Source organism: Prorops nasuta, unplaced genomic scaffold, assembly GCF_024137725.1.
Source record: "Prorops nasuta isolate Cenicafe-Biocafe unplaced genomic scaffold, Cenicafe_Pnas_1.2 PNAS00004, whole genome shotgun sequence".
NCBI lineage: Eukaryota > Metazoa > Arthropoda > Insecta > Hymenoptera > Bethylidae > Prorops > Prorops nasuta.
Genome location: NW_027116801.1, coordinates 7,742,021 through 7,769,047, shown reverse-complemented (window position 1 = coordinate 7,769,047; position 27,027 = coordinate 7,742,021). Strand labels below are relative to the sequence as shown.

General features: G+C 34.2%; 3 protein-coding genes and 2 non-coding genes across 9 annotated transcripts; 1 reads left to right on the top strand and 4 right to left on the bottom strand.

Annotated features, from left to right (window-relative positions):
- Positions 1-3,088: 3,088 nt before the first annotated feature.
- Positions 3,089-7,686, bottom strand: LOC136772419 (protein Loquacious-like). Of its 2 annotated transcripts, none has more exons than XM_066725376.1 (7): positions 7,494-7,686; positions 6,499-6,817; positions 6,248-6,383; positions 5,874-6,168; positions 5,083-5,232; positions 4,827-4,938; positions 3,089-3,231 (listed from the first exon to the last, which is right to left on the bottom strand). In XM_066725376.1, exons 2-7 carry the CDS (start codon positions 6,806-6,808, stop codon positions 3,095-3,097), a joined length of 1,140 nt encoding a protein of 379 aa, XP_066581473.1. In that variant the 5' UTR covers positions 6,809-6,817; positions 7,494-7,686; the 3' UTR covers positions 3,089-3,094. The 2 variants fall into 2 exon arrangements, with proteins under 2 accessions (XP_066581473.1, XP_066581474.1); XM_066725377.1 differs by having other exon boundaries at positions 6,248-6,368.
- Mthfs (methenyltetrahydrofolate synthetase) lies at positions 3,481-4,821 on the top strand. Its single transcript, XM_066725379.1, has 5 exons — positions 3,481-3,804; positions 3,966-4,221; positions 4,295-4,342; positions 4,418-4,606; positions 4,700-4,821. The coding sequence occupies exons 1-4, from the start codon at positions 3,694-3,696 to the stop codon at positions 4,588-4,590; spliced, it is 588 nt and encodes a 195-aa protein (XP_066581476.1). The 5' UTR covers positions 3,481-3,693; the 3' UTR covers positions 4,591-4,606; positions 4,700-4,821.
- A 2,227-nt stretch (positions 7,687-9,913) lies between the features above and the next one.
- LOC136772310 (uncharacterized) lies at positions 9,914-25,436 on the bottom strand. 4 transcript variants are annotated; one of them, XM_066725202.1, is made up of 7 exons: positions 25,182-25,436; positions 24,902-25,053; positions 13,170-13,239; positions 11,408-12,088; positions 10,783-11,029; positions 10,621-10,711; positions 9,914-10,543 (listed from the first exon to the last, which is right to left on the bottom strand). In XM_066725202.1, the coding sequence occupies exons 3-7, from the start codon at positions 13,219-13,221 to the stop codon at positions 10,433-10,435; spliced, it is 1,182 nt and encodes a 393-aa protein (XP_066581299.1). In that variant the 5' UTR covers positions 13,222-13,239; positions 24,902-25,053; positions 25,182-25,436; the 3' UTR covers positions 9,914-10,432. The 4 variants fall into 4 exon arrangements, with proteins under 4 accessions (XP_066581299.1, XP_066581298.1, XP_066581297.1 ...); XM_066725201.1 differs by having other exon boundaries at positions 24,902-25,436; XM_066725200.1 differs by lacking the exons at positions 24,902-25,053; positions 25,182-25,436 and adding an exon at positions 19,619-19,693.
- On the bottom strand, positions 24,233-24,305 carry TRNAR-ACG (transfer RNA arginine (anticodon ACG)). Its single transcript has one exon. It is a non-coding gene; the product is annotated as a tRNA-Arg (tRNA).
- A 782-nt stretch (positions 25,437-26,218) lies between the features above and the next one.
- On the bottom strand, positions 26,219-26,292 carry TRNAI-AAU (transfer RNA isoleucine (anticodon AAU)). The gene has a single exon. It is a non-coding gene; the product is annotated as a tRNA-Ile (tRNA).
- Between the last annotated feature and the right edge of the window lie 735 nt (positions 26,293-27,027).

Below are 27,027 nucleotides of genomic sequence, written 5' to 3'. Positions count from 1 at the left end.
GAAAAAACATACACCATTGAAAGATTATATCAATATTATAAAGGTGATCGAGTTATTTGTTATATCTTAATCGCAGAAGGCTACGTTTTTGCACTGTGCATACTTCTGGTGACAATGTAACCTAATTACTTTTTTTTCATACTCGACTTTTTCCGATTTCTTTATGCTCTTCGGCAGATGCATACTGCACGTTGGATTTACAAGTATGCTCATCAGACTTATCCGTTTTATATTGAAAATGAAAATAGTCTCGAACATTATTTGTTACAAAGTCACCATATTCTGATGGAATGAAGCACTTTAAAAACGTAGCGATAAGCTAAAGATTATGCAATTATTGGAAAACCTCCACTAATTCTATGCAAAGTATAGTTTGTATAATATCATCCTTTATGATTACAGCTTATTATTACTATTATTATTATAAGATAACTTATTATCGACATTTCTATTTTTTACAACGCTCTTTACGAGTTTAGTTGTATGATAATGACTGTGGTCTCTGCTCCGCTGCCGTTCCATCGATTCATCTGTAAAAGAGCTACCCTCATTGTAAAAACAATCTCATTTTACACTTCATTGTGAATTCCTAAGCGCCGATCCAAATGCAGCACCTCTCTCAATGTGTGCCGGAGAATTCATTATTTTATCAACTATTTTTGCCAGCAAATAGTCAAAAGTTATATAAATCTCGAAAAAATTGAGAATCTATCGACCCTTTTATGTCTCCTACTATCATCGGTACATCAGAATCCTGATGTATAGTTGAAAAAATCTAGTTTACTATGCTCTGCCCACTGGTTGTTTAAATCTCAAAGCCTAGAAGCTAGAACTTTTGGCATTCCATCCAACAATTGATATGTCGCAAGCAAATTTGCTGACTTCATCAATCGCTCTTCGGCACACACGCACACAATCACAAAATTGTATAGGTCGGCTAAAATTTATTTCAAAATGGATCAGAAATTGAAATAATTTTCACCGCATCCTCTACGCAGTGTGCCGTAGTTTGACCAATAACGTTAGTAAATCTACGCACGATCTCTCGGTACAGATTCAAGGTACAAAACATGCAGATATTCATGATTTAATAATCATGCACTATATAACGATCACGGTTCCATTAGCAGACTGTTTGGACAGTACAACACGTAGAATGAAATATTTGTATAATTCGCTTCAAATTGCACTAGGTGACTGCCGTGCTATATGGTTTTTCCTGTAGCTATACATGTTACACCCGTTACACCAAAGTGCACCCTCAAATATCTATAGATCTATTTGTTTCAGCAAAAAGTCGTTACACTTTTTACGATATTAACTTATAAAACGAATAAAGACAAATACTAACAATTATAGAAAGCGTAAAAAGTGTAGCTAAAACGAAAAAACCTCGTATTTTTTAGAAGCAACTTCAGTTTACACTACGTCAAGATCGAGAATGTGTAACCATGTGTGTAATGCTCAATGACACTTGGAGAATCTAAATTGCGAGAAAAAGACGACGAGTGTAGCCTGAATCTGTATTTGGTAATATAAAATGTTACTAAAGTTTAATACGAAAGTATCTTTTATGAAACTGTGCTCTCAGTGTAACCCAGTTTGGGTGATGTAGCAAAAGGAAAAACAGTAGAAGTGAACAGCTGAAGAAATATGACGTTCATTTGTTAAATCTAGGTGGCCTTCTAAGCCGAGGTAATAATTCGGTTCTAACAGCCCTAGCGTAATTCGGCGTGGCGTATTGATCAGCGACAGCGATGGGACTTTGAAGACTCTGAATATACATTGGGGAATCCTGAATTTGGCCAACACCAGCAGTCTGGTATCGATATTGACTGTTAGTTATTTCAGCAGTCGGATAGTGACTAGGCTGTACAAATTGAGGTGGATTTTCGTATTGCGGGTATGCAATAGAACTTTCTGCAGAGAACTGGGGTATGACAGGATTAACACTAACTGGCGTTGTCGCATAATTGCTCGGATCATAAGTTTGGTGATATTGATTGAGCTGACTGATCTGAGTGGTTCCGAAGGATGGTGACTGTGGATATTGCGATGTGTCTGGAAACATTACGTTCGCCACAGTTGGCTGGGGAAAAGACTCGGGTCTTGGATAAGGCGAAATACTAGCAGTGACGTTACTCATACTCGGCATCCCTGTCATTTGTGACGTTCCATAGTTATGAACCGTTTGCCTGATATGATTGATTTTTTTCGCGATATTGTGCAAATTACTGGAAGTTGTTTTGGACTTGGCACTGGCAGAATTTATCTCGGTTTGCTTTGTTCTAGCCTCTGTCACAAAGGGATGTCGAACATTCACGATACTCTGTGGAGCCCTCAACGGTGGAAAGTTATTAGGCGTCATTTTAGCTAATGAGTTCTGCTGGTCCAAAGCTTTCTTGGCCAATGTGAGCATGCTGTTTCCATTGTGAGATGCAGAATGCGAACAATGAGGGACGGACGTTGTTGGGTGATTTTCTCTTCGTAAACTAGTAGTACCGGAATGATTCGTAATTCTTAATGGTAAACTAGCCACGCTCGAATCATGTTTCGTTTTGCAATCTTGATTGTTTGTTACTTCCTTAATCCGCGACTGTACCTGGTAATTTTTTATCTTACCATCAACATCCTGATTAAATTTTTTTGAATTGTAACCCTTTGATTTAGTAGAACTGTCATGCAGAACGTTAGCTACACAACTGTTAACACCACGAACAGTAGAAAATGTTGAAGAAGATGGGCTCGTACCATTTTTCATCAATACCTGATCGCTGTTAGATTTAATATTCTCTTTGTTACCATTCTTTTTCATGGATGAGTTGACTCTTCCACTGGACACTACTAGACCTGTACCACCAATCATATTCATAGTGGTATCTTTGCTGGCAATGCTTGCATTTACCATCTTCATCTGTGTCTTTGATATTCTGTTCTTCCTAGTACATTCATGTCTTTGCCCACTTTTATTACTTTTATCTGATATCTGACTGTTTAGCATTATTCCTTTCATGTCTGAATTCTGAGACTTTGACAGCAAATTATTTTGGGTCTTGCAATTGATATTGACGGCTGGCAGGAGCAGAGCGCTGGCTCACTTCTTAGTCATGATTTTCAAATATTCAAGAGCATTTTGAGCAGCGCTAGCTTGAGCATCTTTACTTGTTACTCCACAGCCATAGCAAACTGCTACTGGCAATGTTGATAGTTGCACAAGGCACTGACATTTACCTGTAAAATAATAATAGTAAATAATAAAATCATATTGCACAATAGAATAAATTCATGTAAAATTGATGATTAATAGTGAATAAAAAAGTACAAAATATTAATAAACAAAATTGTTTTTATCCTTGGTATAGTAATTTAATCAAAGAAAGAAATTTTTAATAAATAGCAGTCTGCTGATCCCCTTCATGTCACTTTTTTTGAGGTCATGCTTGTCCGCTTAATCATGGACGTCCCATGTTAGATTAAAAGAGGAAATTCTAGGTTAGCAAATGTTGCGCAATCTTATCACAAATTTAGTGAGAAATAAACAAAATCTACAAAAAATAAGGGATTGCTGAAATACTGAATTATCTGTTTCATAATTTCGATTACATGATAGATGTGGTATTTAGCTTCTAACGCGACATTCAAAAGCCAAGCCGAGTTGGTCTTTCCGCTTTTTTCTATGCGGTAATTGCAAGTATGACGATGATTAAAACGGTTAAAAGTGCTTTGCGAGAAGAAATAGCGAACGTCATAAAAACTCTAAGTGTAGAAGATAAAAATAATCAGTCACTAAGAGTCTTTGAAAAGGTAATCATTTTTGTCAGCATCATTCTTTGTTAATTTCTTTAAAAAATTATATTTTAAAGGTTATGAATCAATAATTTCTTCACTTGCCACAATGAATCTTGTTACCACATATTTCAAAATAGTAGTGATAATATAATTTGTATTGTTTCTTTTACACATAGATAATTAAATTACCACAATACCAAACCAGTAAAAGAGTTTCAGTGTACCTGAGTACGGAAGATGAAATTGATACTTTACCAATTATAAAGCATATGTTTAACGCAGAAAAAGAAGTATTTGTCCCAAGATATCGAGGTAAGGTATGCGAAATGGTTAAATTGCATTCTATGGAAGATTATGACCAATTACCCTTAACAAAATGGAATATCAAACAGCCTAGTTTTAAAGATGTTAGAGACAATGCTCTTGAAACAGGTATGAATTATGATCATCTTCAGCTATTATAAGAATTGTAAAAAACATATAATTCAGTTACATAATGTAATAGGTGGCCTTGATTTAGTGCTATTACCTGGAGTAGGTTTTACAAATGATGGTAAATATAAGTGACAAGTTTGATTAAACTTTTTTTTAAATTATTTTGAATTCATAATAAGTCGTATCTTTTTAGGTAAAAGATTAGGTCATGGTATGGGCTACTATGATAAGTTTTTGCACAATTGCTTTTCAAAACAAGAAAAAAAACCATTCCTAGTTGGCATTGCATTCAATGAGCAAATACGAACAGAGATACCAATGACAGAGGAAGATGTTCCTCTTGATATAGTAATCACAGAGAAATAAATACATTTAAAAATAGGTATGTTTATTTTTACTGTACTTTCTACTCCTTTTGTCAGTTTTATGCTGTCAACTTATATTCAAATTAAAGAGAAACATATCAAATTTGCAGTGAGTATACTCAAAACAAACAAACCATATAAGGCAAAAATAAAGGATGAAAGACTTTCTCAGTTTTAATAATGACATGTACTTTTTTACTCCTATTTTTTTTAATAAATAATTTAAACATAACTTACCACTGATTGATTTTTCTTCAATGTCAACATATGTTACTTCAAATTGCTGCTCTGAAGCTATCTCTTGCAAAAATTGTACCAAATTTACATCTCCATCATTAAGACATGTTTCCTGAAATTGAGAACATGTTTTTATAAATTACTTATATCATCAAATACTTTTATTATAAAATTAATATTCTATCTTAAAAAGTAAACTGTAAAATGAATTTAATGTACTTCATATTATTTTCAACCTTTAAGTGAAATTACAAACCTGCAGTTCATAAAGCTTAATGCCCGTGGAAGACTTGAGGTTCTTATGAAATTGTGAAACTTTGTGACTATGGACAGTATTCAATGTGGAGATTTTGCTACCTTTCAGATCAGCATAACGGGCATTGACATTTGCATTTCTTTGCACAATCTATAACGGACAATCAATTTATGTATAAAAAAAATAGTAGTGCTAACATGAATTCAAATAAAAGAGCAATTTTTTGAATATTATTTATTCTATGCTAAAAGCTAGTTGAAGTGGAAATGATCCAAGCATATTTACAAAATAATTTAAATATTTTAAACATACAAATGTAGCAATGTACATAAAAGTATTATTACATTTCTTGACAAGAAAATCGTCCGTTATAGATTCAGAGGGATCGAAAAGATAGCTTTGATATAAAAGAATGGCAGCATGCCGAAATCACTTCCACTTCACATACCACACACTCATTCAATCAGTAAAATGTAATCCACATTCAAATTACATATATTTAATTCAAAACATCTGTTTTTTAATCAAGTTATTTTAGTACATTTCATCAAATTTAATAATTATTCAAGCCCTCTGACTTTTGCATAAGAAAATATTAAATCTAAATACAAGTTAAAAGATGTAAAATAAATATAAATTTTAGAAAAAATTGATAGTATGAAAGCATGTATTTTAAAACTGGTAACAGAATTATAAAAAAAAAATTAATAAATAATTTATATGACCTTTTTTATGAATCTATAGCTTTTTACAAATATAAAGGAAAAATTAAAAAATAGATAGAAACTCACCTCATCTTCATCAACATTAGCAGCTTGATTAGTGCTGTTTTGCAGTGAATGCCACATCTTATGAGCAGCATGCCTCTTTGCAACCTTTTTACTTTTGCCTTGGCCAACTTCTCTATATTTTAAAATAGAGCACACTATTGTAAATTGTCTTTCATGTGGCAATCCCTCTTCTCCCTCCATTGTATATTTTGGTGGTGGCCAATGTCTAGACATGCACATTTCTTGTAAGGCTCCAATAGGATTACTAACTACTTTTTCTTCTCCATACCCTTGTAGTTCTTGCAAACTTTGAGAACTAAAATATGAAGTTTAGTTTGTCAAAAATATGCTTAACACAATCTTGCAGTCTAATTTTATACAGCATATTTACTTACTCTGGGAGGCTATTAGGAAGTGGAGAATCATCTGAATCAGTTGTTGCTCCGATTAATTTGTCCAATACATTCTTTGCTGCTGCATGTTTTGCTTCTTTTTTGGACCTTCCAGTCCCCATTGCTGAAACAATTGGATCTGCTTCAATTGCTCAGCACTTATCACAAAGTATTGAAATTTGATTTACGATATTATACAAAGTTTAAGAAAATGATAGGATTACAAACACATAAAATAAAATTATGGTACAAACCAACAACATCAGCGACAGTAACTCTATATCGAAATGTTGGCTCATGTATAGCTCCTTCAATTTGAACAAGCTCATATTTTGGTACAGTGCCTCTACGAGACAGTAATTCTTGAAGTACAGAAACTGGTGTTTTGCTTGGTAATGCTTTCATTTCCAGACGAGCAGCTTCAGGTAATGGCAATGTTTCTGATATCATAGCATGTAGAGTCACACGAGTTTTGGCACGACGATGGACATTATTAGGAATGGTAGAAGCATTTGTCATCATATTTGGACCAACTGGTGGTGGTGGTTGACGCATTTCCTCCATCTTAATGTTCTGTAATGTAATTTTTGTTTTTGATTAAGAATATCAAACTCAAATTATTAATCAAGCATGTTTCATTTTTAACAAAATAATTACACATTTTAATATGTTTAAAATAAGATAGGATAAATCTCATTCATACATTAAATGACTTGAACTTCAAAATCGGAATTTGCATAATAGAAAAGGTGAATCATTATAAGATACTACACTAATATATATACGAAAAATAATAATGGTCAAATCACTAATAATGGTTAAATATCAATGTGCTTTCACGAAGCTATAAATATTAAAATGGGATTTGGTGGAATGACGAGTTATCTAAGGTTTAATCATTTTATAAAAAAATAGAGTTTAATTACTGGTTTTAGATCTATCCGATAAAACAATATTAGAAAATTAATTGAAGAAATGTAAGGCTTTGATTTATCAAATGGCAGTCAAACCGGCCGGCGGCCATATTTGTTATAAATTGATTGATCGCTTCTGGTGTAACGAGTAAAAAATTATTGAAGCTATATGTAAAAACTAATTTTTCAGGTGACAATTGTAAGATGGTTAGTTTGATAAATCGGTTGAGAAATAGAGCCTGCTTTGAGTTAAAATTAAGATAGAAAATATACAATTTAACCGGTTCAGCATCGTCCGCTAAGGGAACTGAAAGAAGTCATCGCCTTTTACTCACACAATTGTTCTCACGACGTTCTATTACACAAAATGCGTAGCTTCTCAACAGTCCAATTCCTATGCGAAAAGCGAATCCCGCTTTTTGTGACCGATCCAAGTCTCACAAAAAGCTTGATCCGTTTGACGACAGAAAAATGGTTCGCTGACTACCGAAGTATCCTTCCTCGTTTGTGGCTCTCTGCAGAAGTATGTGAGTGAGTAGTGACTGGTCATTGAAAAAATAGCGTTTGTAGGTGTGTAGTACGCAAACTCGTCACATGATGCGCAATCGCACCTTTTCTAACGGCCCAATAACGGCTCAAGTAAGCTTTCACCCTCGCCTAATTTCTATTCATTATATAGTTATATTTGTATATATATTATAAGTTTTTCAAATCTGAATTAATTTTTATTGTAAAACTTTACTTATACTCCTATGTTTACGTTAAAACAATAATTTTAGATTAAATAAGTAGGAGCATTCAATACGGTACATTAATTTTAACGCTTCTTTTGTATTATTTTAGCTATTATAGCATCTAATATACAAGATACATTTTTACTTGAAATCGCTCTACAGAATGGACGTAAAAAGTTACTTATCCGTGTAATTTCAAGAGATTTCACTTCTGTTGGATAATACACCTTTTTAGATATAAACAATAAGTTTTAAAAGCCTTCATGCAACAGATTGATATTTATATTGGGTTGTTCGCGCTTTGGAACAATTTAAAGAAACTATCTTGTAAGACGTAAGTCTACTTACTAAAACTCTATAATTATTATACGTCATATAAACCTAAGTATTATAAAATAAAGAGTAGAAACAAGTAAAAGGACGAATGAAGGAAGCAAGCTCATTGAGGTTGAAGTACTTGAGTTGAGATTGAATTCCACTCCATCGTTTATTTTGTAATTTTCAATCCATCCTAGCGCTGCTATCGCTACCGCTATAAAAGCGCTAAATTTGAATTGAAGCATAAATATAGAAATGAAATAAAATAGAAATAATGTTTTTGATAACAACAGTACTTAATTTATCAATTTTTAGGGATTTTAGAGACTTAAGATGAATATACGTATTAATAAGTGATGAATCACATTAAGAACTTTTCTACGTTATGTGGAAGTTGAGAAGCACGCATTTATTAGCGAGTTAACTATAAAAATAATTTACAAAAAATTTATATGAATTATCATGGAAAAATTATTATTTAAGAAATGTATAAAAACAGCAGTACCATGGTTAACTCAGAAGCAAAGATGATTCCATCAGAAAAGGAATATTTGAAAATATAAGTCTTAAAATTAGATAGCGGCTATAAATAGGGTGTAGGAAAGAATAGCATATGGTATATTACATTAGCTGTTTACAATTATTGCCATTTTTTATTGTTGATGACAGAACATAAAATTTTGCATATTGGAAATAATAATATAGATAAAATTTAATTACCAAATGTTATAAAAAAGGAAAACCATATATAATGAATTAACGCACTTATAAAGCCAATTTCTTTAGAATAAATACTTTCTATTTTAGCGATGCTTGTATAGAAATGAATCTTGGAAAAGCGGCGCTATATTGATATTAAAATAAAACTTTACATTTAATAAGAAAGAAGTGATGTTTCTTTCGTAGAATTTACAATCGCATATTCATACATCACATATATCGTACTCATTTAAATTGTATTATAATTGTATAAGATGAAGCTTATATGTATATGTAAAATAAATAATAGAATCGAATCGGTAGTAGTAGGATATGTCACAAAGGCATTTAACTACATCTATAGTTGGTCCGATTCTTCATTAATTGAATTATTATCTGAAAATATTACGTCTCGTATAGGCTGATCAATAAACAGTCGCTAATATGGCCGGGCAGATAGTATAATACAGTTATACAATGTACATAACGTACAATAACGTAATTTCAAACAACTTCTATTAATAAAAATAAGCCAGTTCAGAGTAATAGGACAATTAAATGTAATTGATTAAGACTCCGAAATATGGAAGAACCGGAATATTTAAATTTTTAGAAAATTTAAATTTAATGTTCCCGACGTTACGTTTTTATAATAAAAGCTATTCAAAATTACGTTTCCTACGATTCCCTATACAGTTTGGCCTAGGGTTCCTTTTACACCTTGTACATATTATATTCGTGTGACGTATCTTAATAGCGATAAATTCTAAGGAAAAGGGTCAGTTTTAAATTTTAATGCGAAACGAAATTGACGTAAGTACAATCGTACAAATGTTGACCTAGCACGACCTTAGTATAGTTATTTATTATGTTGAAGTAACTTTCACGCGTCTTAATAAATTATACTCGACCAGTTTTTTTTGTAAACTATATTAATATCTCACATTTAATTTACTAAGTCTCTTATTTGTACTCATCAACGATCTAATTATAAGACTGCAATATAATAATAAAGTACACTGATTTATTGCACTATTTCCGTAATACTACTGCCTCATATAAATAGACAAGAATAATTCTCATATTTATTTTAAACATCACATTGTCAAACATGCCCGCAGTAGAAAAATAGAGACAGTGAAAGTAAAATATCACAAATTTTAAAGACTATAAACTCGGTATGTCTTTGAAAATTTGATGTTAGCTTCTCCTTATTTTTTCTGTCAAGTCATTTTGCATCAAGATAGCAGAGGACTATATACCGATAAAACAAATGACTCTAACTTTTTCTCTGCGAGTGGAGTGACCTGGCGTTTAACTGTACTTATTAAAATCTACTTTCTTTTTTACACCATTCAATGACGATTACACATTTTTCGGACATCCGCCTTCAGTATTTTCACATATCTTCGAGACATTAGGCCCAAATATTATTCATTGAGAAGTGAAATTTGTTCATGAGCTTCGCTATCGGAAATATCGAAAGTTTCAACTCTACTTCCGCAATGGATTATCTTTTTTTGTCATAGTTTTGTATGTTTAACACTGTCCGTCCAATAATTCTGTATTGTCATTGCTTCCAGCGAATTCAGGAATGAATCGTTATCCAAGCTGTACATCTCTTCCGAGTTATCCTACAATTTAAAATCATTTTTACACAATCTCACTTGCGCTTTGAAAATGATTTAAACACCTTTCCTTGCGTACTTACGCGAATGGTAGAATCATCGATATAGCCGGAACTATCAGGATTGCTGCATTTATCACTGTTCAAGGCTTGCGGCGGATTTAAATACCTTCGTCTAATAGGAAATAAAATTTATTGAAATAATCATTTTTTATATTTTTAGTTAGAGAGATTTTAATTAGTTACCTGTACACTATAAATCCAAGACTACCCATTGTACTAAGCAATACCACAGTTGCCAAACAGCTTCCTGTAATAGCAGCAATATCCACATCGGATCTCGACGATCTATCCGTATCGTTCCCGGTATTACCTCTTCCATTATCTCCATTTTCATAATCGAAACTTTTCCCTTTCTCTTGTACCTGATCTCTTTGGAAATCACTAGCAAAAGCGCTTCTGGCCCTACTCAGTCGTGTTGACTCACTCACACCTATGAACAAGAAACGAAGATTTAGAACAACAAATTACCAAAACAGAAATAAGTCAATCATATCTAATTATTTAAATTTCATATTAAAAGATTTTTTTTAATTATAAGTAATTCATTATTCACTCCTACTTCAATAGACGCTAATATACATCGAAAAAAATTCGAAAGGAGAAACTGCAATCTATAAAGTTGGAGGTTTCTTCTCATAATTTAAATTTTGTAGTAAACGCTTTTTGCAAGCACAGTTCTTTTTTCAGTTACCGCTTAGCCAAACCATGAGCTAACGGAGTCCATTCTCCGAATCCAAATAAAACAGAGATAAAAAAAATACCGCTTAGTGTTTACTAAGGAGGGCATTGGAAGGCAAACCAATAATACCTTCAAGGATGGAAGCAGCAGTAACGAGAATCTGTGGTTCGATTACTCCACTGATCGTAGCGCCACTGTTCGAATTGTTGTCGATTGTAGTCGTGAAAGGTGTGTATGAATTCGCAGTCGATTTATTCAGGACCAGCCTGAACCTCGTGTCTTCCTCTTGGAGGGGCAACACCGTAAGGTCCTCTACCTCGCTCAAACTGTAATTACGCACTTGACTGGCTTGCCCTCTTCCATCTTCTTCTTCGTAATTGGATCTATTGTTTGTTTTGCCAGAGCCACGAGCCCACGTGATCTTGCTATCTTTCCCAGAGTTGAAACTTCTGCCACGCTCGGCATTATTAGCCAATCTCCGCCCGGGAATTGTGGAATTATCACTGCCGGGATTCGAGTTATCGATTTTTGGCCGTTGAGACACAGCAGTTAATCGTGTTGTGCCACTCGAACTATTCCGGGCTGCGGTCAGACGAGCCATGATGGGACTCTGCGAAACGCTACTCTGTCTCTCGAGAACCGTAGACGCGTTTGCTTGCGGATGGACACCTATCGCCTTCGCCATTCGGAAGCTTGGCTTTGGTGACGGTGAGTCAAGATAGGTTAGTTCTCTATTTTCCGGACTGGAATAATTCTGAATTCTGACACGTGGCTCCTCAGTACTGGACGGTACGGGACTACCGATGATAACTGCAACAAAGAAATTATGTTTTATTTATTTAGCATACAGGTGGAACCGGTACAAAATCCGGTATTCGAATAAAGTTGAAACCCATTGATATTACGTTAACCAATAATTTATCAAAGTGGCGACGTTAAAGGCATTTCTGAGCAAGAAGTAATAAATACCGGCATCTGTTCTTGTTAGATGCTTATCGCAAGTTTGTTGAATATTTCTAAAAGTCTTTCGGAGAAACTCGTTACCCGCAAAGAACACGATTCATTCAATCCACTTTTCAGAAGGTTAAAGCATATGTTAAAAATAATTATAATAAAAATTATTTTACAATGAATTTGCTTTTTTTGTAATGGTTCACATATTACAAGCTATCTATTATCCTTTTAAGGGTTCGATTTTACCCCGGTCTACTAAGATCGAAAGTTTCTTCCGCGATTGACGCATTGAACTGTGCAGAAAATGAAACGTTTACCATTTTCGATGCTAATTTCTATCGCTTTTCACCATCGTTCATTCCTGCCACGAATCGTTTTCATATCGCAATTAAAACGTACCACGCGTCATGCAAATAGCGAATTTCTGTTTCCCATTAGCATATTGAGCAGAGAAACAAGATAAACAAGGGAAAAAAGCAGATAGAGCGAAAGATAGATTTACAAAACATTCAAGCGTGACGTCTTAAGGGTGGTATGTTTGAGACGTTACTGTATTGCTTTTATCGATTTTCTGCTTCTTTGAATGGCGCTTGGCCGTAACGCTTTTGCAAAAAGAACGAAAACCTTGACACTTTGTATAGGAGTTTCAAACGAGAGAGAATCTTTTCTGTCTTTTTAGAAACGAGTAAACATATCATTTGTACAATTTAATCCTACTGTAAATCCTCGTCCATTTGAATTGGACTCCTCTTCGATCTGTTAAGACACAAAATAAAAAGTATATTAAACGAGTGAAAAGATAGTCTGATTTTACACGAAAATCAAGAATTCATCAAGCACGGTCAATCGAATTTCGTTTCATAAATGCCGAAGCAATTGTACCGTGGACCGTAATGAAAATTGAGTCGTTTATATCGACGAGTTACATAACTCTTACCTATAAAGTGCGTAGTAACCCAGAACCAGTGCATCCACCAATGTAACGTCATCGCGTCATCTGGATAAATCTGCAAAATGAAAGAACGAGTGTAAATTGCCAAGTCCGGTAGTTGTATGGATGGATTATGAGTGCTTGTCGGGAATGGAAATAAATGATAGATTTCCAGGCGATTATCGAATTGAAAAAGCTGCGAAAGAAGAGGCTCGGTGAGTGAATGCTTAGCCCGAGGCTTTCATGGATTTGATGTTTAAACACGATCAACAATGCGTGCTTCAATATTTACCCTCGACGCTCCATTCAAACCAATTCCTCTCTGTAAAAATAATATTCCATCCACTCAATAATGTTCGATTGCAGTGTTGTCGTTTGGTAAATGTCACTCTATCGTCAAATTTTAATTTGAAATGTAATTTGATGGCACCAAAAGTAAGAGAAAACCCTCCCAATAAAATCAACCAAATGTCCTCCGTATATACCGAGGATCTTCCAAGTATATCCAGATATTCTCATTACATACCAGGCAGCATAAAACAAGTATTGTTAATTATCTCAATTCCATTATTGGTCAACCGAGTCATTAAACCCGAAGCGAGTAAAAAGTTCGAGTGTTTGCGTGCGTAAATCGAGAACGGACCTTTAAAGCTTGCACTTGAAATCAATCGAGCAGCACAGAGTTTCCCAACCTGTACAGCCTTCGCTCCAACTTTCACTTTTCGAGCAATCTGCTCGCTTCCATCGATACGGTAATTTCAATAAAATTACGGTATACACCCAATTGTCTCCGAGTGATTTAAATTTGAGAACGAGAGCCTGAATCATTGTATGTAGTAATCTTCAGGAACTAGCTAGAAACTAACCTGGAAGAGCAGAATGGACGCGTGGTCTTTCCCGGTGGAGGAGCAACGAATCTTTGGCAGCGCGATGAGTAATCTATACTCGTTTAAATTGTTCAGCCGTGATATCTATACCTATGTGCCCTGAGAGTCGTGAGTCACCGTCGTCAGGTACCTCCTCGCATGTATACTATAGCTAACTTTCTGAAAGGTAACACAGGAAGAATTTCTTCAACTCCATTCGATCGTATACGATGATTTTGAGATGGAAATATTTATCGAGTGACCCAACCTCGCTCGCACATGCCGCAGCTCTCTGACGTCTTGCACGTTTTTATTGTTTCCCTTCGAGAAAAGTGTATCCGGAAGTGCGAGAAAATCCGCCGAAGCAATTCGAGCGTGAATTCCAAATCATGCAGAGTATGTGTGAAGGATTAAGTATACGACGCATGTATACAGTAATAATATTCTTATCCTGATTGATTCTTGGAAATTGAAAGTGCTCGCGTTGATCTAATAATATATGTATAGGATAGAAAAAATGTTAATGTGTATAAATAGTAAGAGAAGGTATATATAGTAATCGCTGTGTATACATAACTGTGAGAATAATGTGTATACACATAGGCAAGGTAGAAACGGACGTCTGTCCCGAGGCTGTGTCGACCATTTGTATTTGTTTACATTGTGAAATGAGTTTGTACCCAGTACAACCAGCAACAACGTAACAGTCGCTCAATGACGTAGAAAAAGCAGTGTGACTCAAATTTCTTATCGCTCCTGCAATCATCGAGCTGTGATGTTTGATTGAAAGTATGCCTGTTGTAACTTTTATACAAATCAAGAGACGCGATATTGACTGGAAGAGGAATCATTTTAAAGAATATATAACGTGTGATAGTTGAAACTCTACTTTGATTTTTTTGATGCTGGAAAACCCTGCTGAAAATAACGTATATGATTGTATAGTAATCGCGTAAAGTATATTCGATTTCTAGTTTCCTGTTTCAATGACGTCACAACCCATAGCTTAATTATTGGTGGAATAAACGTCTTTGATAAGGCTCGGCAGCTACGTGCGTCACGTGCTCGAGATCTCGAGATTTTGGTAGTGGCTCTCTCTACTGTTTTGCTACACGCGTCTTTTTATTCGCTGTCCGTCCCTGTTCCTGTCCCCCTCTCTCTCTCTCTCTCTCTCTCTCTCTCTCTCTCTCCTTGTCGTTCTCTCTTATCCAACATAAGAGGTTTCAGGAAAGCAGGTCAAGTTTGCTTCGCAGGCATTAATTTCAACACTTATAGCAAGCGTAGGATGACGGTGGATCACTGGGAGGTATGAAAAAGGTGCAAGAGGCAGAATATACGAAAAAAACGAGGGTGGAAACTCGTTAAGCATCCTACGACACTACAGGAAATTGATTTTGTTACTTTTTGGCTAACTTGATATACCGTAGTATTACAAGAAGGCCCGTAAGAAAATTAGCATCTCCATTACTACAAAAGATATCAAATTTCTGCATGCAGGAAGCCATTCAAGATTTCTTATTATGCGTATTCAGAAATGTGTCTTATGGAAAATCTTGATATCTTTATTGGTCCTTGAGATAAATATGAATATAGAAGCTCTCGTATCAAAATTAGCTTAAAATTCAACTGAACGAAATTTCCACAGCGCAGCAGAGCCGAAGCAAGTAGATGCCTATAAGAGGCAGAACTGAATGAGTACGAGAGACTCTTATGGAAAATTTTTAATAGTTACCGAGATAAATATAAATATAGAAAAATTCATAGAGGTTGAAGTTAGCTTAAAAAGCAAGCAAAGCAAATTTCCACAGGGTAGCAGAGCCAAAGCAGCTATAGCGGCATTTATAGAATAGCTGCAGAACCGGCAGAATTGAATAAGTATACTGTATAAGTGATATTGGTGCGGGTAAAGGTAAAGCTAGGTATAGATTGTAAAGCACAATACGATACGGAAGGACGCTGTTGGACACGCCCGTGTATGCTTAAGAAGCATTCACCAGATCGGGAACAGTTAGATAAGGGAGCCAGCCAGAGCCGGTCATGCTCCCTTGACCGTAACCAGTTGCACTGCGACACATGTTCACCAACCAATGAAAAATCCGCGACAATTTTCTTGCTCGCAACTCTCATCCTCAACCGTTACAAAGTCTTCCTCCTCCGCTTGTCGTCAAAAGACCGCGCAAATAATTACTTCCGGTTTCTCTTTCGACCATTTCTCATTAATTAACTCCCACAATTAACAGAAAACTCATTTCAATAAAAACACACTTTTCATTCACTCTTACATACTACTATCAAAATTTATCCAAACGTTTTTATCGAATTCTGAAAATGATTGAAGGATTTCTAAAATTTATCCTTGTTCGTGAAGGTGAGTTACGAATGTTTGCGTTACACTTACACTGTATTTGATCTGTGTGTGATTAAAACTCTTTGTGTTTCGAGAGAGAAATTAATGGTGGTATTGGGAACGGCCTTATTTTCGTGGGTGCAGCAGCTGTTATCTAGGAAGGAGGACGAGACTACGGAGCAATTTCATTGAGAAGAGAGGAAGGAAAGCGTGTGTGCGCACCACTTCCGGACAAATGCGTATAGTATAATCGTATAATAGCGGAGAGGCTTGTATCGTGCAGTGTCTTATGTAATGAAAGCCTGCTCTATATTTACATCTTTTTTCAAAGCAAACCATTGCTAAAAAGAATCACTTCTTCCATTAAATTCTCTCTGGATTTAAATGATCCTCCAGAGGTCTCTCAGAAAATGATGATTTCTGGCTTAAGACAGCTTATTTCTCATTTCTTCTTATTCTTACAATTACACGGATATCCTATCATTCGTGCAGTTTCTTCAAATAGAAAACTCACTCTAATAATGAACAAGTTTTACACTAGTAATCTTCGTGGACGAGGAATGTGTGAGTGTTTGTGATATGAGCGTACGCAGATATTTATTCTAACTGTATCAGGAATGACATATTGCATTTAGAAACAGTTCAAAACAGATTCGATAAATTTGAGTAATTTTCTAAAAAGAATATTAACTCTTGACTGATGTAACATAAATGATAGGAAACTTTTCAGTAGATAAGCTGAAGTAAAGCAAGTTTTTGCACTTGGAAAGCAATCACTGTGCGTCATTAAAAATCTCTGTAAATTCAAATGATTTTTCAAAGGTCTTCAAGAAGTTGATGATTTCTAGGAAAAACAGCTTGTTTCTCGTTTTTTCTTTCTTGTAATTATATACGGAAATCCTGTAATCCGTATAGTTTCTTGAAATAGGAGACTCACTCTAATTATGAGCAAGTTTTGCACTAGTAATGCTATATACGTGGACAAAGAATGTACGTGTACGTGTGCGATAGAAGGGTAACACAATATTAATCGTAATTCAATAATACACCAAGTCCTTTAGAAATCGTTCAAAATAGATTTAAAAAACTCTGAGCAATTTTCGAAAAAGTGTATTAGCTCTTAACTGATGTAGCAAAAATGAATCGTAGGAAACTTTTCAGCACAAAGAAGCTGGAGCAAGCAAGTTTCTGCACTTGGAAAGCAATTACTTCTGTCCTTAAAAAACATTGTTTCGCAAACTCAAATTGTCAGATCAAAGTACCGAAATCCTAAAAGCTATTATTCTTGCTTGAATGGAAACTTTTTGCTAGGATCGAGTTTCACAAGTATTCCGTATAACTACGACACATTTGCACAATTCCACAATTATTCCACAGGGATAGAGAAAAACTCATTTATTTCTAGAAGTGACTAAGAAGCCATTACAAAAAACTGCAACAACAATCCCGCATTAAAATCTTGGAACAAAGCTAATTCTAAACCATTCTTGCTTTATTTCAGCCTTCTCTTATCGTAATGTCACCAATGAATTATTAAACAATAGCATATCGACCATTAAATCTTCGATCAACTCGACTTTAACTTTTCCTACAGAAATGATTCTTTGTTACAATCAACGATAATTACTAACATATCGCTTACGTAAGAGAGTCTGTCATAAATATAGTACAGGATTAGCTAATAAAAAGCAAATAAATCGTTGGTAAAAATTCTCTGTTTTTGTTGCACTAATGCAAAGTTGGGCAGGCTACGGAGTCTTCGTTAAACGATCATTACAAGCGCTAATGTAAACGCCCCTAGCCGTCTAATTAAGCTGACTGAAGCACAGAGTTGGAAAAGCGCTTTTTTAATCCTACAAATAGAAGTTCTCCAATGAGAGAAACCATATACTGACGAATTTTTAGAGTTATTAATCAAAAACGCGTAATATGTGAAAAATATTTTCAAAACGTTCAGAGAATCTGGTGTTTACTCGACCTTTTGTTATAATCTAGCACAGGTAAAAGTTTATATATTCCATGACCCATGTGCTATTTTCCTAAGCAGTTATATAGTATAATAGTATTATATTTAAGAGGAATGGCCTGGATGAATAAGGGAGTCAACGAGAAATGAATTATTCCCAAAGCAGTTTTTTAGAATTATTAGAAAAAAGAATGCAAGACACACACACGAATCTGAAAAATCTTTAAACAATTAAGAAAATCTCGTATTTACTGGACCCTTTGTTGCAATCTAGCACAAGTAAAAGTTTATTATTCCACGGTCTACGTTGAGTCTACGCGCTATTTTTCCAAAGAGCTATATATAACATAATAGCATTGTTCTCAAAAGGAATGGCCCGAATGAATAAGGGAAGCAGAGAGCAAGAAGCTAATTATTCCCAAAGCTGTGCCAATCTCAGCAGCGAAACCTTTGCGAATTTCATTGTGCTTATAAATTCACTTGGCGTTTCTTATAAAAACACCACTTTCCGCCAAACTGTCTATCACCCTCAGTCTTCGTTAAATGTAGCTCAATTGCACGGTTACAGGCGAAAGATTTTATGTCAGTTCCCCTAGTGGATACGCTCGTAATCATTGTTCTATAGTAATTCAATTAAAATTTACCGTTCATTTCTGAAAGTCTGACCCAAATGACTATAGCCACGATTTCAAAGTGTCTATATATATATATATATATAAACGTATCACTATATTGATATAGCAGTTGTACGTTGTAATAACATGAGGAATAATTAATCGAGTCCAAATCACTGTGATAGATAGACATAAATGGCAATGAAAGTTTTTCTAAAACAGAAAACGTGAAAAACTTGCTTTAGCAGACGTTTACGATGAGTGGCCATGCCAAGTTTGAGATAAGTATAGCTGTTTTACCAGTTTTCTTACTCGTAATTTTAATTACTATTGGACAGCTGCTATTGTTTTTTTATGACGAGCATTCGCTCGAATTCCCACGAAGGAAGACAATTTTATTTTTCTATTTGGACACCGGAGCAGAGCGCCTTTCTGCAAAGCGAAATAACTATTTGTCTTTCTAATTTTTCAATTATGACCTTTCTCAGCGTGATCTGGTAAAGTGGATAATTTTATTTGTATCACAAAACGTTGCAGTCTCTTTCAACTAATTCCATCTGACAGACATAAACACGTTTCCGGATTAGAATGTTCTCGGCGAAGGACAAGAATAGTACGCGTTGTTATATATATATATATATATATTTACAAACACAACTTACGATAGTCCAAGGAAGCTTGCTGCTAACGTTATGAAGAAGGTAATGATTCACTGATGGCATTTTATGATGAAAAAAAGTCGATGGACAGTTTTTAGTGAAATTGAAGATTCGTGGCTGCGATGGGAAAGATATAGTAAATTTTACCGAGGCTCGCTCTACGACACTCTACGTTTATATCTAATCTGATCGATTTCACGTGTGTTACTGCAGTATATATCGTAAACATTGTATCGATACGAACAGGTCTTATGAACAGCGCTAGCCGCGTTAATTTAATTAAACGACAGTTTTAACAATAAAATCATTTCTTTCAGCACTTTATTAGAATTAAACGTTATTCTTTATCGAATTTTATTGCTCGTGCGAAAGGAAAGAGAAATTCCTGGAATACCTATAACACTAATAATTATAGAAAAAAATACTCAAGGTAATTGTTCCAAAAAATCTAATCTAATCGAGATTTCACGCGTATTACTATTAAATTTATTTTATCGATACGAGCAGATCTTAAATATAATAGCCCGAAATGCTTTAATTCAAGGAAACGATAGTTTTAAGAATAAAGTAATTCCTCTCGATAGGTTATTAGAATAAATATATTGTACAGACACGAGCAGAGCTGTCTTAAATATAATAGTCCAAGCTGCGTTAATTCAACAAAACGACAATTTTAACAATAAAATCATTTCTCACACTACATTATTATAATAATTAATAAATATTCCATATATTGAATTTTATTGTTCGTGAGCGAAGAAACTTCTCCTTATAATATCTAATCTAATCAATTTCACGCGTGTCACTCGTAAATATTGTATCGGTACAAAGAGGCCTTAAATATAATAGCGTGAATCGCCCTAATTCAACGAAACGATCCTTAGTGATATAACAATAAAGTAATTTCTCTCAGCACACGATATTACAATTAAAGAATATTCCTTATTGAATTTTATTGTTGGTGCGAGGAGAAAGTTGTCTGTACCAAGTATAAAGAAGTTTTTCTATTCGTCTTCACAAAGAGTTCTCCAGGTGCTAGGTAGGTCTTGAAAGGTCAAGCGTGCTAATAAGCAGCCCGGCCCGTCGTAAAAACTAAACCGGAAACTCCCTTTTATAAAACTCTGCACAACTGTTCTGAACAACAGCCAGGAAGCCAGGAATCCCATCACAAATTGGTGAAAAACTTGCAAATACTCGTGTCATGCGTGAGAGAAATTTTACAAAATGTATTCTGGTATGAGCATGCTAGTCTATAACGTTCTACAGTATATGTGGAAACTTAATAAATTATAAGAGCAATTATATCGACAAGAAAGTCTTGACAATAGTCGATATAGTAATAATGTATATGATTATACGAAGCCAGCGAAAGTTGAAATCCACCTTTGGCCAAGCTTTGTGTGTTCCTTATACCAATATAGTACTTCCTACAATTAAAACAACTAGAAAATCTTACATTTTCTTTTGTCGATTATAGAAATTCGAGTAACGGAAATACGTTCACCCATATGTGTATATATATATATATATATATATATATATATGATAGACAGTTAATACAATAATAAAAACATAGACAGTGTCTGTTATAAACTTTTCCTTTTACTCGTTTCCAGTCAGTTTCTAAAGCTTGATGAAGCAGTAACATTTCATATTTCTTTTTGCGAGTTCAAACTGTTCCGCTCTGCTAATACGCCTGTAATTACTACAATTGTGCAGTAGCATCGCTTGCTCTTCGTACATTTTGCGTCGAATTTAACAACGAAGAACGAGTAATTAAATTTAGCGATGAAAACTCTGCTTAAGAAGAATTCACGGTGCAAAGTTGATAAATGATTTATAATGAAGGAGCTTTTAAGAGTGAAGAAACGATGCAACACGTGGGATCACAGTTATTTAAGAACAATTGATAATTGTTGAAAAAAGAATTATATCGAGAATAAACAATATTTTAGAGTCCATGAAAATAAACATAAATTAAGAAAAGATGTAAGGTGAGGTAAAATCTATATACGAATAATGTACAGTAATTCTCGTTATAATAGATCGTTAAATATAAAAATTGCAAGTTACCAATTTTCCTTTTATTCCTCCAAATATCATCATTAGTAAATTAATAATTGTTCTCTCTCTCTCTCTCTCTCATAAACGATTGGTAATTATTGAAAAGAGAATTTTTAATAAGAAAGCATATTTTATAGTCCATGAAAATAAACATAAATTCAGGAACTATACAGCGAGTAAAGAACTGCGAATAATGCGTAGTTCTCAAATGGTTTTAAGTCATACGTGGAATAACCACGTAACAGCGTTTAAAATTTGCTCCGAGGAAAATGAGCGATTTACAAGTATGGGTGAAGAAACTGAACAGAAAAAGTGCTACGAATAACAGCTAAACATATAGTTAACGTGTTATTGTAAGATGGACAAATTCGGAAAGAAGCGATTTAACCGTGTAGGTTTTATTTTTCTAATCTATAACAAGTATTATATAATCAATGCAAGTTGGAAGGGAGGAGCAATTTGAAAGTAGAGCGTTTTGAATAAAAAAAAAAAAAAAAAAAATAAATGAGGTAGGTTGACAGTTGCATCTGATGACAATTTGTTCCAAGACGTAGATTAAGCGCATGGGTGTCATAAACGAATAAATTGAGGGGAAATATATCTAGTTTAAGAGCTATAGTTATAATATATATATATATACGTAAGGTATAATACCGTATAAGAGACGGCTGACAAGTCGTTTCAGGCTGTACGGTTAGTATACGTACGTACGGACGTGTATACAATACATGGACGAAGGTATTTAACTACAGTCACTCCCCGAGAGCTCTTAACACACTGCTATTAGCACACCTTTATGACATCAGCAACGTCTCAAAGTCTATCTAGTACAAAATATTATCACTCTTCTGCAGAGAACCGTTAAAAACTTATTTTTCATGTTCCCATTTTGAATAACGCTTTAACCTTGAATGTATGGCTTTTTAAATGAAACTCGGCCGGAAAAGAAAGGACATTTTCATGCATGACAATGGAAACCCTGACTTGCAAGAGCTTTGTAAACGTAAACTCGATTGGTATTCGTTCGTCCTCGCGTGGATCATCTTCAAAGGTAATTAAATACGTAATAGTGAGATTTAATCGATGATTCGTTAAATCGTTGACGGCTCTCTTCTTTATATTTATACGGATGCTTCCGAACAATCGAAGAACTTGATAGGTAAAGTTCCGTGAAACGCAAGAATTTCGATTAATGTTATCGACGATAGTTATTTAATAATTCATGATAAAGAAATCAGTAATGAAATACGACTGCATAATAACATTAGAAATTTTTAGTTGAAGTGCATAAGTTACATGGTTGCTGTAACACTTTAGCAATCCATTTAATTAGATTACCAGCTTGGCGCGTGTAGGCCGCATCAAACGATTCCTATGATAGATATATCTTTTAATCAACATCGTATAAATGATAATAGTACGTGCAAAACCCGTGTCCATGTGTAACCTACTCATACGTGATTCTATGTAAAAATAGGTATAGTAGTAGTTTGTTATATACTGCGTTTGTAATTTGGTATAAGAAATTAAAACTTGAAGTAGAATTGGTTGTTTGTAGCATTTTATAAAAAATTATTTGTAGTATAGTGTTTATTGGTAAAATGAAAAAAGCAGTATTAAGTAGTTTGATTTTGTAGCTTTGGCTTCTCTGTGCATTTTAGGAAATAATAAATCAGAAACAGTGCTTGAAATGGCATGAAGAAATAGATTAACATTTTCTATTTCTGTACAGTCTCAACTATTCTATTTAGCACGGATGACCAAACGAGGATTGTGCAAAAGCTATCAAGAACTTCAATTATGTAGAACAATTTATTGAAAGTTAAACCTTTTACGCGATTTCAACGTTTTTTACTCTTCCCTCAATTTAAAGAAAATAATGATTCTTTCTTTGGTTGATCACTAATTTATCCAAATCATAAAATATAGTTTTTTTTTTTATACATTTTTATGGTACATCGTACAGAGCGCAAAACGATTGCGTTATTAGCTTAATACCACCTCTATCAGCGGCTGAGGGAATACGTGCATCCGGACCGGAAATTCAAGAACACGTGTGGAAGGACGTGGTATACCACAAGTATGATAGAAAAAATGTAATGTAGTATATACGTTTGATCAGCTATACAAAGTCTGTTGAATAATAGTACAACAGAAAACAATCGACTGATTTTATCATACGAGGGACAAAAACGTTACAATGAATTCTAATTTTAATACTCCATTTATACATTTTTCAAGAAAAATGCTTCATTCAGTTTCAATAGAAAACAAGAAAACGTGAGTGTTGCTTCATGGTAAATTAATGTTAGTCACTCGAGGATTCTATTTTAAAACCCTATTATCGGAACAGAATGATACAATAAATACAATAAATTATCAATAATCTCAAAGCTTTCAAAACATAAATAGAAAACTACGAAGCTAATGCTATCAGTTACAAAATTTGTGTTCAAATTTATAAACAAATAAATTGATGTGTAAATTGTAATTAAATAGATGTAATACTTATAGAGAGATCAAAGTTCAAGGAATAAGTAAGAAAAAAAATATCGATCCTGCCAGGATTCGAACCTGGAATCTTCTGATCCGTAGTCAGACGCGTTATCCGTTGCGCCACAGGACCTTGGTTCTACGAAGTATTTAAATTTATACTTCATTCGACAAAAAATGGAGCTTTTCAACATAACTTTAAATAAAGTTTTATTTAATTTATGCGAAATATATTGACTCATACATAGAAAAACTTTCTTTTATCCCTTTCAAATAGTCAATTTGCATCTAAGACCATTATTTCACCTATAAGCTTTTCTACTACTTTTTTAAGTTATGCACTCACCTATCAGACATACTTCAAACTTATTTATGAATAATTTGTTCTATCTTTTCAACTCTGTATGTCATGAATTCACACAAAAAGATATCCAATATCAATGTAGAAGCTAGTTAAACGTAAACAGTATATGCATGGCTTTTATAGATTAAATATACTTTTTCCAAATTTGAATGCGTTGAAAAAGCACTGTGATTTTAAATATGAATAAATATTTGCGTTATTTGAATAAAGCATTTTTAATTAATCTCCCTAAAAGGCAAAAAATATTCATTAAAATCGATCAAAGCCCGGTAATAAATGTTTTAAAATATTCATAAATTCGAGAGAGAATGCACTAACACAAATAAATTACTTTGCAGAGAGAATATTCTGCAATATATATTTACCTTAAACACTTTTCGTGAATGAACGAAGAGTATATATAGGTAGGTATCACCCTATAGGCAGTCGACGACAGGGGTAGCTCGTGTCACCGAAATCACATCAAAAAGGCAGACGTTTCTTCAAGAATAGAGAAGCACAGATTGGAAGATATACCCTGAATCGAAATACAGGAGAAGATATGATGCGACAATGGATTTCAATGGAGTCGCGTAGTGCCATGCGGTTTATAAATACGCGCGTTTCATTCAAAAACAGAAGAATGTTAAGGCGCGAGACACTCACGATAAACGAAGGTGTTCGAGCCTTCGAGAAAACTTGATTTTCGAATTAGTGACGCTACGTGAAGTATTGTCTTCGGCATAAAGTTGGTAAGGAGTCATTGCTCGCTCGAGGGAGTGGCATAATTTTACACGTCGAACTCAAGGACGACGAATTATTAGGGTGAACTGTCACATCGTTGCTCCACTCGCCATTTTGATTTACACTCACTGCACCGAAGTCTGTACTCTGTCTGATCTGCGCTCTGGCCACTGGCATTTAACGGAGTTCGGTTGGGGGGACTTGAGGGATTCGAGAAGCGAACTACCAACTGAGGTGCCTGCCTGAAGATATTTGCGCATGCGCGCGACAGGTGGCTACCGGCTGGCGGCTACCCCGCTGTCCGGGCCCACCTGCGACACCCTTCCCTTTCTCCTGCTTTTCCCTTCGCTCACTTTTTTTCTTCTTTATCCGACGTTGCCTATTCCACTACTTTCTTGTTACCTACTGTCATTTCCCATTTATACCTTATCTATTTCATCATGTTGCACCCCACTATGTCCATCTCTTATATCCTTTTACCTCGGTTTACTCTTTAATTTATACTTTTCAATTCACGTTTCAAACATACATGCAACCAACAAAGATTCGTATTTGAAGGAAACTTTAACAATTTTCCTTTATCAAATAATTTCTCCGTTAATTACTTTCTTTAATAATAAAAAAATGTTTAAACTTATTGGAACTACTACTAATGATTTGCTATTTCTGATAGTGTAGTTTTTCGCAGTGCAGAATTATCGCTGGAAAATGCTATATTTAGACTGCTCTCTTTTGAATAATTTTACCAATGATCGGCTTAAAAGATGTATAACTTATCCTTCGTTGATAATGAAGAATTTGTTATTACCTTCGCATAATAAAAATGTTATTTTTATTGAATAGACAAAATTGTGATATTTATAATTCAGTAATTTAATTATTATTTACTTTTGTATGTCTAGTTTTGACAAAAACATTTTCAAAATACTAAATTTAGTTTCTTTTCAAGAGCAAAAATGTGGCCCATGAGGGGATCGAACCCGCGACCTTCGCGTTATTAGCACGACGCTCTAACCAACTGAGCTAATGGGCCGTCGAAGAAGTATGGACCATAAACATTTTTTGACCGAACTTCATTAATCAGACTAGGTTTTTATTTACTTTTAAATTAAAAATTCTAGTTACGACGATTAATCTATAGCTGATCTTCCGAGCTACAAACGACTCCAGCTCGTTAAATAAAAAAAAAACGTTCATTCAATTTATTTACATTCCTTGATTTTTCTCTTACAAGCTTAAAATTCAATTTGGTAAATTGACCTATCCATTTTATTAAAGTAACATTTAAAAATGATATAAAAATTTTTAGAGGTGACATTGATTATAATTTTGACCTTGTAACAACCATTTTAATGCTTAAAGATCTTAAACAGCCTAATGTGCCTGTTATCTCATGCAACGGAAGTGCTAGCTAAGGGTTAATGATACTTTTGATGTACAGAAAATTTTAACTTTTAATTAAACTATATTCATATTTTAGACAAATAACCCACATAGTTCGAGAGGCGGAAAAAATAGCATTCTTCGTTTCAATTTGACGCGTAAGATTGCTTTAAAAGTATTTATAATACTATGCGTGCTATGTGATATTTCAGTTCTATTTATCAATGTAAAAATGATTAAAAATTGAAAACGAATAAACAATGAACATTATGCAATGATAGTAACAGCGCTGATCTTATTCAGAAAATACTTTACTTGCGACACGATTTGTTTTAAGGTAGTATAAACTTCTTTTACAGAATCCTTGAAAAGTATCTCAGAGTCA

Bases quoted from the DNA above. Each gene is read 5' to 3' on its own strand.
- Mthfs (XM_066725379.1), top strand. From the start codon at position 3,694: ATGACGATGATTAAAACGGTTAAAAGTGCTTTGCGAGAAGAAATAGCG. The intron at 4,222-4,294 runs GTATGAATTATG...ATAATGTAATAG, and splicing joins AGACAATGCTCTTGAAACAG to GTGGCCTTGATTTAGTGCTA. The intron at 4,343-4,417 runs GTAAATATAAGT...GTATCTTTTTAG, and splicing joins AGTAGGTTTTACAAATGATG to GTAAAAGATTAGGTCATGGT.
- LOC136772419 (XM_066725376.1), bottom strand. From the start codon at position 6,808: ATGGAGGAAATGCGTCAACCACCACCACCAGTTGGTCCAAATATGATG. The intron at 6,384-6,498 runs GTTTGTACCATA...CAATTGAAGCAG, and splicing joins TACTGTCGCTGATGTTGTTG to ATCCAATTGTTTCAGCAATG. The intron at 4,939-5,082 runs GTTTGTAATTTC...TCTCAATTTCAG, and splicing joins TTAAGCTTTATGAACTGCAG to GAAACATGTCTTAATGATGG.
- LOC136772310 (XM_066725200.1), bottom strand. From the start codon at position 19,678: ATGCCATCAGTGAATCATTACCTTCTTCATAACGTTAGCAGCAAGCTT. The intron at 12,089-13,169 runs GTAAGAGTTATG...TCTTTGTTGCAG, and splicing joins GGTTACTACGCACTTTATAG to TTATCATCGGTAGTCCCGTA. The intron at 10,544-10,620 runs GTAAGTACGCAA...TTTAAATTGTAG, and splicing joins TCGATGATTCTACCATTCGC to GATAACTCGGAAGAGATGTA.